This window comes from Spermophilus citellus (genome assembly GCF_964194105.1).
Source record: "Spermophilus citellus genome assembly, chromosome: 12".
In the NCBI taxonomy this organism is placed as follows: Eukaryota; Metazoa; Chordata; class Mammalia; order Rodentia; family Sciuridae; genus Spermophilus; species Spermophilus citellus.
The window spans coordinates 121,479,418-121,490,376 of record NC_138198.1 but is presented as its reverse complement, the minus strand read 5'-3'; the positions used below and the strand labels follow the sequence as shown (position 1 = coordinate 121,490,376).

The window sequence follows — 10,959 nt, the reverse complement described above, 5'->3', positions numbered from 1 at the left end:
TCATATACTAATATACATATTTTGGTTTTGCTTTGCAATGACTGCAACCTCAGCGAGGTTGCCTCTGGGTTCCAAGAGAGTGGTCCTTCCCTCTCCAGCGCTGGCTCTTTCCTGAGGGTGAATCTTGTTATCACAAATGTCACCGGGATCATCCCCACATCTCCCATCATTTATCATCAACCCCATCCACCCGTGGCTCTGTTACACTTGTCCCCTTCGCTTAACCAAATGATCTCAACGCCAGCCCAGCCGGATCGTGGCACTCGCGCTCCCTCACTGCCCCCTCCTCCCGCCCAGCTCCTCAGAGCGCACAGCGGCCGCCGCAGCCCAGAACCTCCGCGCCGCTTCCCCGCCGCGCTTGGCTCCGCCCCCGCCCCGACCACGCCCCTCCGGCCCGCGTCGCCGCCGCTCCCCGTCCCAGGCCCCGCCCCCGCCCGCCCCGCCCCGCCCCCGGCCGCCGGCCCCCTTCGCCGTCTCTCGCCCTCCCTGGGCCGCGCGGCCGGAGCTGGCGCGGAGGAGCGGCGGTCGCAGTGTCGTCGCGGCCTGGCGACGCGGCTCCTGCTGGACACGCTGCCCCGAGTGCGCCAGCCGCCCACGGTTGCCTGCGGCGGTCCGGGGCAGCCCCGGAGCGTCCGGGGTTCCCCGAGGGCGGGCGTGCCCGAGCGCCGCGGAGGACCCCTGGCGCCGGCTCAGCCCGTCCGAGCGCCGGGTCCCTGCGGGGCCGGCTTTCGGCGCCGCGAAGTCCCCAACTCCCCGCCGCCGCAGCTATTGGGGCCCAGCGCCGCCCCAGACCCGTCGCAGCCGCCGGAGGTAAGCGCACTGGGCCATCGGGGGGTCGCCCGCCCCGGACCGCCGGTCCCGGTGGGCGAGCCGCGAGCGCGGGCAGGGGTGACAGGTTGGTGGGACACGAATTAGAAGATGCCACAGGCGGGGCGGGTCGGGAAACTCCTAGCGACAGCATCTCCTGCGGAGAGCAGACTTGCCCGAGACTGAAACTTGGTTAGCTCTTGCCGACCGGGGACGGCGAAGGCGGGCGGCGGGCAGCGCGCAGCGCTGGCTCCGCGCGCCCTCTGCTGGCCCGTGCGGGGACGCTGGCGCAGGCCACAGGTGAGGCCGCCGCGCCGCCCTGGATGGCCTTCCTCCTGGAGGAGTGACCCTCTTACTTGTCCTCTTCCTCCTGCTCCCCCTTGGGAAGACTCCTGATGCAGCGAAGGCCAGACCTTCAGCCAGAATAGCAACAAAAAAAAGGCTCTTTCAAGGTTTACTTTTATGTCCCTGGGTTATTTGTAACCAAAATAACAAGAATGATAGCAGGATTCCTCTTTAACTGCATTTTAATGAAAGCATTAGAAAAAAAAAAAAGGACTAAAGCAATGTATATATCACAGCTGCTTGTCATCTACTCACATTTGTTGGAATCCTTGTATGTGCATATAAGTCTAAGAAAACAAATCACTTGATTGTATCTATCAATCACTTAGATTGTATATAATATTAGATTTTATTATAATTCTCAAATTTCTATCAAGTGACTGTAGAGTATTTAAATTATTAGTTTGCCTTCACTTTCAGCTACCTGTAGCCTCAGACAATTGCTTTGTTTTGTTTTCCCCTCAGAAAGGAGAGTCATGAAAAAGGAAGAGAAAAGAGACGGCATGGTCACTGTTGATGAAAGGGGAGTTTTCTTTTCCCGTTGATGGTTACTCCATGATTGGAAAAGATGTGCCTAGGTGGCTGAAGAGATTAGATTTTTATAGTTGTATTGATGAAGCTGATAGAAGAAGACATCAAAATGCTTTCCTGTGTCATATAGACTGATGAGTCAGTAAGCCTGGAAAAGACATTTGAAATGAAGGCAGGAGTTTGAATATTTTTAAACCACATGGGACTTTGAACACTTTTTGAAGATGTTTTTATCCCCAAAATGGAAGAAGAAATAGTTCACAAACCAAGAAGCATAAAATATTGAAAGGAATAATCAGTGATTCCACTCATTCCAAGAATGCTAGTACTTTGCCATGGTCTTCAGTCAAACACACAGAAACAAGTCATACGTGTGTGGTGAGTGTATCACCAGTGATGGCTTGCTGTGCTACAAATGACTCTTAATTTTAATTTTGGAGTGCTTTTTCTTTCTTGTACCATGTATGATTTGACTCTTCTGTTCAAATAGACTAATGTAAAGGAAGTAAACGCTGCATTTATAGTAATTTTGACTATTACCACTGTTCCTCTGTTACAGAAAAATTAGAGGCATTACTATTCCTTGAAATTTACTGGAACAGAACTGTGCCAGGGATACACATGCGCTATGTAAAATTTTCTCTTTTTGGCAAATGTACTTGCTTTGAATGAGCTGAATGTCAGCATAGAAGATTTTAAATTCAGTTTAATCAAGATCTTTAATATATGCTTTATATTAGCCAGATGGAAAACACATTAAACACCCTATTTGTTATGTATGCCTAAGGAAAGTATCTTCCCCATGGATCATGGCGTTAATGTTTACAGGACATTTCCTAATTTTAACATTAGTGATGTTTGGTTTCTATACTCTTGAAGAGTCTGTGAGTAATTACTCTGAATGGGCAGTTTTCACAGATGATATAGATCAGTTTAAGACACAGAACGTGCAAGATTTCAGACCCAACCAAAAGCTGAGGAGAAGTATGCTTCATCCAAGTTTATATTTTGATGCTGGAGAAATCCAAGCAATGAGACAAAAGTCTCGCACAAGCCATTTGCATCTTTTTAGAGCTATCAGAAGTGCAGTGACAGTTATGCTGTCCAACCCAACATACTACCTACCTCCACCCAAGCATGCCGATTTTGCTGCCAAGTGGAATGAAATTTATGGTAACAATCTGCCTCCTTTAGCATTGTACTGTTTGTTATGTCCAGAAGACAAAGTTGCCTTTGAATTTGTCTTGGAATATATGGACCGGATGGTTAGCTACAAAGATTGGCTGGTTGAGAATGCACCAGGAGATGAGGTTCCAGTTGGCCATTCGTTAACAGGTTTTGCCACTGCCTTTGACTTTTTATATAACTTATTAGATAATCATCGAAGACAAAGATATCTGGAAAAAATATGGGTTATTACTGAGGAAATGTATGAATACTCCAAGGTTCGCTCATGGGGCAAACAACTTCTCCATAACCATCAGGCTACCAATATGATAGCAGTACTTACAGGAGCCTTGGTTACTGGGGTAGATAAAGGATCTAAAGCAAATATATGGAAACAGGTTGTAGTAGATGTCATGGAAAAGACAATGTTTCTATTGAATCACATTGTTGATGGCTCCTTGGATGAAGGTGTGGCCTATGGAAGCTACACAGCTAAATCAGTCATGCAGTATGTTTTTTTGGCACAGCGCCATTTTAATATCAACAACTTGGATAATAACTGGTTAAAAATGCACTTTTGGTTCTACTATGCCACCCTTTTGCCAGGCTTCCAAAGAACTGTGGGTATAGCAGATTCTAATTATAATTGGTTTTATGGTCCAGAGAGTCAGCTAGTTTTCTTGGATAAGTTTATCTTAAAGAATGGAGCTGGAAATTGGTTAGCTCAGCAAATTAGAAAGCATCGACCTAAAGATGGACCCATGGTTCCATCCACTGCCCAGAGGTGGAGTACTCTCCACACAGAATACATCTGGTATGATCCACAACTAACCCCACAGCCCCCTGCTGACTATGGTACTGCAAAGATGCACACATTTCCTAACTGGGGAGTTGTCACTTATGGGGCTGGGCTGCCAAACACACAAACCAATACCTTCGTGTCCTTCAAATCTGGGAAGCTGGGGGGACGAGCTGTGTATGACATAGTTCACTTTCAGCCATACTCCTGGATTGATGGGTGGAGAAGCTTTAACCCTGGACATGAACATCCGGATCAGAACTCATTTACATTTGCCCCCAATGGGCAAGTTTTTGTTTCTGAAGCTCTCTATGGACCAAAGTTGAGCCACCTTAACAATGTATTGGTGTTTGCTCCGTCACCCTCAAGCCAATGTAATAAGCCCTGGGAAGGCCAGCTGGGAGAATGTGCACAGTGGCTCAAGTGGACTGGTGAGGAAGTTGGTGACTCAGCAGGGGAAATCATCACTGCTTCTCAACATGGGGAAATGATATTTGTGAGTGGGGAAGCAGTATCTGCTTATTCTTCGGCAATGAGACTGAAAAGTGTGTATCGTGCTTTACTCCTCTTAAATTCTCAAACTCTGCTAGTTGTTGACCACATTGAGAGGCAAGAAGCTTCCCCGATAAATTCTGTCAGTGCCTTCTTTCATAACCTGGATATTGATTTTAAATACATCCCATATAGGTTTATGAATAGGTATAATGGTGCCATGATGGATGTATGGGATGCACACTACAAAATGTTCTGGTTTGATCACCGTGGCAATAGCCCCATGGCTAGTATACAGGAAGCAGAACAAGCAGCTGAATTTAAGAAACGGTGGACTCAGTTTGTTAATGTGACCTTTCAGATGGAATCCACAATCACAAGAATTGCATATGTCTTTTATGGGCCATATGTCAATGTTTCCAGCTGCAGATTCATTGATAATTCCAATTCTGGACTTCAGATTTCTCTCAATGTCAATAACACTGAACACATTGTTTCCATTGTAACTGACTACCACAACCTGAAAACAAGATTCAATTACCTGGGATTTGGTGGCTTTGCCAATGTGGCTGACCAAGGCCAAATAACCCGATTTGGTTTAGGTACTCAAGCAATAGTACTGCCTGTAAGACAAGATAGAGCTATTTTCCCCTTTGGATTTAAGTTTAACATAGCAATTGGATTAATTTTGTGCATTAGTTTGGTGATTTTAACATTTCAATGGCGGTTTTACCTTTCTTTTAGAAAACTAATGCGTTGGATACTAATACTTGTTATTGCCTTGTGGGTTATTGAGCTTCTAGATGTGTGGAGCACTTGCACTCAGCCCATCTGTGCAAAATGGACAAGAACAGGAACTGAGACAAGCAAGAAGTCTGTGTCTTCCAAGGGGCACTACGTGGATCTTCCTGATATTGTCATTACCTCACTTCCTGGTTCTGGAGCCGAAATACTTAAACAACTTTTTTTCAACAGTAGTGACTTTCTCTACATCAGAGTTCCTACAGCCTACATTGATATCCCTGAAACGGAATTTGAAATTGATTCATTTGTAGATGCTTGTGAATGGAAGGTATCAGATATCCACAGTGGGCATTTCCGTTTACTTCGAGGCTGGTTGCAGTCTTTAGTCCAGGACACAAAACTACATTTACAAAACATCCATCTGCATGAGACCAGTAGGGGTAAACTGGCCCAATATTTTACAACAAATAAGGACAAGAAAAGAAAACTGAAAAGGAGAGAGTCTTTGCTGGAACAAAGAAGTAGAATGAAAGGCGCTTTTGACAGAGATGCTGAATATATTAGGGCTTTGAGGAGACACCTGGTCTATTACCCAAGTGCACGTCCTGTGCTTAGTTTAAGTAGCGGTAGCTGGACATTGAAGCTTCATTTTTTTCAGGAAGTATTAGGAGCTTCGATGAGGGCATTGTATATTGTAAGAGACCCTCGGGCATGGATTTATTCAATGCTGTACAGTAGTAAGCCAAGTCTTTACACTTTGAAGAATGTACCAGAGCACTTAGCAAAATTGTTTAAAATAGAGGGAGGTAAAGGCAAATGTAACTTAAATTCAGGCTATGCTTTTGAGTATGAACCATTGAAGAAAGAATTAGAAAATTCTGAATCAAACGCTGTCTCCTTATTGTCTCATTTATGGCTAGCAAATACAGCAGCAGCTTTGAGAATAAATACAGATTTGCTGCCTACCAGCTACCAGCTGGTCAAGTTTGAAGATATTGTTCATTTTCCTCAAAAAACTACTGAAAGGATTTTTGCTTTTCTTGGGATTCCTTTGTCTCCTGCTAGTTTAAACCAAATATTGTTTGCCACTTCCACAAACCTTTTTTACCTTCCATATGAAGGAGAAATATCACCAACTAATACTAATGTTTGGAAACAAAACTTGCCTAGAGATGAAATTAAACTAATTGAAAACATCTGCTGGACACTGATGGACCGACTAGGATATCCAAAGTTCATGGACTAAATGCTGCAGGTCAGCAGAAATTTGCACTAATGCTTCCCCACCCGCTTTGTGGATATGGACTAGAAGAGTTTGTTTATTCTTGTGTGTGTGTGTGTGTGTGTGTACTTTTATTTGCACAGAGAGATTATTTAAAAAATAGGCACCATATTTGGCCTAGCAGGATTTATTTTTATGTTACCACTTTCCTTGCTTTTGTTTCTGAATTTTTTTTCTGCTAAAATATTTCTGTTTCAGAAGTTAGATGAAATTATATCATGGGCTTCCGGGAAGATGGGAAGATTTTAAATGATTTTGTTTAACTTGCCTTCTTCTGTAACTGTGCTAACCTCTCTGGGGACCTCATACACTACTAAAGGCCTTGCAGTTGCTGCTTTACCCAAGCATCTCTTCCTTTCAAGATGGACTACAAAAGTTCCTTATCTTTTTGAAAAGGTCTTTTAACACACTTATCTTGCACAAAGAAAAAGAAAAAAAAAAGTGAATTCCTTTTACTTTATATAACACTCAGTGATATCACTGGAGAAATGGCGTTAAGTTCCTATCAGAACTATAGGATTCCTTCTGGAAATGCAGATGGAAATACAGAATAAAGACTTTTTTTTTTAAGTCAGAAATAGTAACCTGGAAAGTTTCCTTAAAATTTTTTACTTACAAATAACAAGAAATAAGTCTGAACAGTCTGGGTGCTGAGGGCTGGTTTTTTAGACACGCTTGTCCGTTTAAAAGTCTCTTTTTGACTTCCTGAAGCTACAGCTGTTTGCCATTACACTATTCCCACCCTGTCCTTTTTGCCACTGTCCAGCAAAACAGTCAGTGGGTACTAATTGCTGACCTCCCCGTATTTGTGGAGTTTTCCTTTTTTTTTTTTTTTGATGATTAATTTTGCATTAAAGACTGACAGAATCAAATTTATTTATTTTTTTTTTTTGTGGAATTACCACTGTATGAGTCAAAGAAAGCCTTGCCACTGCTGCCAGTGTTTTCTTAGACTGGAGACAGAGTTGGAAAACTGCCTGACTTTTCTTGCTTCCTTTTGAGTGAGTTTACAGACCGCCAGTGTCTGCAAAATTGAAGGCAAATGGGAGATGATGTCAGAGGCATCTGTTTCTTTTACCATCTGCATCTTATTATAAATGTAGTCAACATCAAATGTGGTTCATTTTCCTTTGCTGGGTTCTAAAATCAAAATGCTATGCCATTATGAGCCAGTGGAGTAATTACAATGTATTGGATGAAAACTATCAGGCAGTGTCGAGACTTGATGAAAATCTTTGTACAGATTGCAGTCTTCTTCCTGATGCTTCAAACTACAAACTGGAGTTCCTTCAAGCTCTCTAACACTTAGAGTCTGTCATTCTGACCTAGATAAAAGTGGTTCTGTCTCAGTAGTTTGTTATTATGTCAAAATGTGCCTCCAAAGTGATAAAGCTGTGGATATGTTACATTCCAGCTAAATCTTAACTTGGCTATCATTTTCCTTCCATTTTGATATCAGACTGCTCCCCTCCTCCACATTTACTTCCCATGACTCCCATAATTTTCCCTTTATGATGACAAAATGAATAAAATTACATTAATTTAAGTTAAAAGGGCACTGAAGACTTAAATCTACACTATTATTATTAAGGAAGAGTATTCTATCTCAGGGTCAATCAGCAAACATTTAAAATTGCTACATGGATGATAACATTGTTTCCATTATTGCTCAGAGTCTCAGTGTTTGCTTTCAATTCCCAGGATGTGTGATCTCAAATCAGATCAAATAAAAAGGCTCTGGGTTGGAAGTTGTATTAGGTCTGACTAATGTAAGAATTATAAATGGGTGCAGGTATCAGAGAAGACAGCAGAAGCCACCCCTGCTGTTTTTGAACGTATGGAAATGCCTGCACAAGCAGAAGAGAGTTAAATGGAACATGTGGAGGAATGGGGAAAGAAGAAATGTGGAAAATGAAAGAGTAATTCTGAGGATGAATATGGGGATATATGGTGGCAAAAGAAAGGAGGTTTACCCAAATGGTCTTCACAATGGACCATACCATTCATCCTAACAGCAATTTAGAGTTACCTGTCTCTATCCTCATTCATTCCCACTCCAGAGGAAAAATTTAGTTGCAAGCCCCACTACTTAGGTAACCAATGTAGAAGGTTGCTCAAGACTTTACTTGCAAATTCGCCTGCATGGGGAAGGGGATGACACACCCATTGGGTGTGTGTGCACACACATGCTCATGCTTCTGCCTTATAACCTGAATACCTAAGGTGAGTGATTTTCCTAGTACATCCTCAGGTTCTGCATCACAAGGTAATCCAGGAAAAAATTAAGTTGCCTGTACATGTACTTTTACTCATCTTGCAAATAAGATGAAACACTTGTTGGAAAACCTATATAAAATGTCCTATATGTAAAAGCCACCCCTTCGTTCATTTCCTAAATTTAGACCTAATTGGGGATAATCTACATAGCAATATTTTATTCAAAATAATCGCAATGAAATTTTGAAAAGATGTTTTGCTGCCAAAAGTAAAGTAACAAATGTAATGATAATTTGGCTTTCAAAGTTTGAAAATGACAGAATTTTCTTAGGATGAAATATAAAGGCCACATCTAAAGTTGAATGTACCACAGTGAAAAATCCAAACAGGATAGGAAATAGAGTCTTCTCAGGAGAAGGAAGTTAAATCTGAATGTGCTTCAATTTATATTTTAAAATACAGATTTTTTCAAGAATATGACACAAAACCACATATATACTGTGCCTAGATTCCAAAATATTAGACATTTGATTATTTTTAAAAATAATTGATAAATGCCTGGCAAGCATAGGATCATTTTTATTTATTTCAAATTTCAAGGAATATAAGAGGAATTGCCACATTGCCTGCTGCAAATATATTCAAAGAAGCACTCCCCTCCTACATACTAGCATGTCTTAATAATTCCCCTTTATAAACTTGTTACCCCTCCTGTGTGCCACTTATTTTTTTATTTTGTTCTTTTTAGTTATACGTGACAGTAGAATGTAATCTGACGTGCCGTACATACATGGAGTATAACTTCTCATTCTTGTGTTTGTACATGATGTCTGCCATTTATTTTTGATTGGCAACATTGATAAGCAGAGAACTTCATGCATTATTAAAGATCCTAAACAGTCTTCATATATAAAGTATATCACATTTACTTTCTACAAGTGAGTAAAAAATTATACTTTTCAAATTTCAATGCTGCTTGACTTCATTAACTTTGATCATAATTAGAAAAGTTTTCACTGATTAGGAAAAAATGTAAATAGAAGGCAGTATGTTGTACCATCACTTTCAGGATGTTTAAGATATATCAAGGCATTGGATATTTTTTTTCTTATATGTTAACCAAATTAATGTGTCTGACTAGCCATCATTTCACTATATTTTGGCAGAAAAATTATCCAAATAACTTTTGAGGCCCAAAAGGTACTGGATTTTGCATAGAGCATGTTAGATACTTTAAAAATGACAAATTCTAACATTTTAAAAAGTTGTAGATTCTTGAGCTGTAATGTATATGGATTTATATTATGTTTAACCCAAGTAACATGTTTAATTGAATCTGATTCCAAAGGTGATTTTCAGCTAAATCTTTCAAACCATGAGAATTTTTGTTTTTGTTTTCTTTCACACCTTATCTAGTTAGGTAGCAACAAAACAAAACAAACAACAACAAAATACAAACCTAAAAAGGAAACAGACTGAAGGTCATTAACTAGTTTGTCAGATCTCTATGTATAAAAGTCTCATTTATTAATCTAAAAATAAAAATCTAAAAGCAATGTGAGTATAATTAAGATAATTTGCCATACCCCCCTTCTTTAAGTCTTTGGGTAGTAGTGTTAGGATTTACTATGGAGTGAAAAGATGCAGAAGTTGGAAAATGCAGGACAAGTTTAATATAGATACACAGTCCCACAATGTATCCAGTAAACATGAACTCCACCCCTACCCTACCCTGATGGCAAGCCTTTACCTTTGTTCCCTAACAATCCTAAGTCCTGGCTCTTCAACTTTAAATGTCAAGAATATGCCCATACTAAGCGCCCGTGCTCTACGTCTGCCCCTCTGTTCCCCACTACACACTGTAAGATCTTATTCAGGCATGATATTGCCAAAAAGAAGAAACATCTTGCAAGTTACCTGAAGCATATTAAACAATGCCTCAAGTAATAAGCGCAACGAAATCTTTTGAAAATACAAGATCTGCCATGAGTTAATCACTTAATATGTGCTACACATTGAATTATAAGGTTTGTATGTATCTTATTACATACAATCTGCACAGCTCTATGTAGTACTTATTTTACATATACATTTGAAACTCATGACAAGTGGTTTATCCAAATTAAATCCACTGATAAGTACTTTGGCAGAGATTTATGCAGTTTTTCCAATTCCAAAAATCTGAAGAAATCGTCCCTGTATTTATCATTCATGCATTAATTCTCTAATTCATGCATATCAGCTGTAAAGGTATTGATTACATGAGGGAAGAACACAAATTTTGGTTGACTATGAACCTGCAATTGCTCCAAGACTTCAGAACTATCAGAAATTCATCGAGAGAGAGAAGAGGGGTAGTTATGACCACCCAAGGAAAGTGGTATCTGTTCTGTAGTGGGTTTGGTTCATCTCCTTATTTCTGAAGCAAGGTAGTTATGAGTAAAGAATACTTTAATGATTTAGAGGAAGTTATGGCTGGTATATTTGAATAGAGGCCCCCCCTTTTTTTTCTGGCTTACGTTTTTACTATTTGTCAGATCACCAATGAGTAGCCCTTCCAAAGAGATTGAGAGTT

The 10,959-nt window shown here is 40.7% G+C and overlaps 1 protein-coding gene across 1 annotated transcript; it reads left to right on the top strand.

The window, feature by feature from the left end:
- The first annotated feature begins 438 nt into the window (after positions 1 to 438).
- On the top strand, positions 439 to 10,743 carry DSEL (dermatan sulfate epimerase like). The gene is made up of 2 exons (XM_081262644.1): positions 439 to 810; positions 1,618 to 10,743. The coding sequence occupies exon 2, from the start codon at positions 2,493 to 2,495 to the stop codon at positions 6,129 to 6,131; it is 3,639 nt and encodes a 1,212-aa protein (XP_081118770.1). The 5' UTR covers positions 439 to 810; positions 1,618 to 2,492; the 3' UTR covers positions 6,132 to 10,743.
- The last annotated feature ends 216 nt before the right edge of the window (positions 10,744 to 10,959 follow it).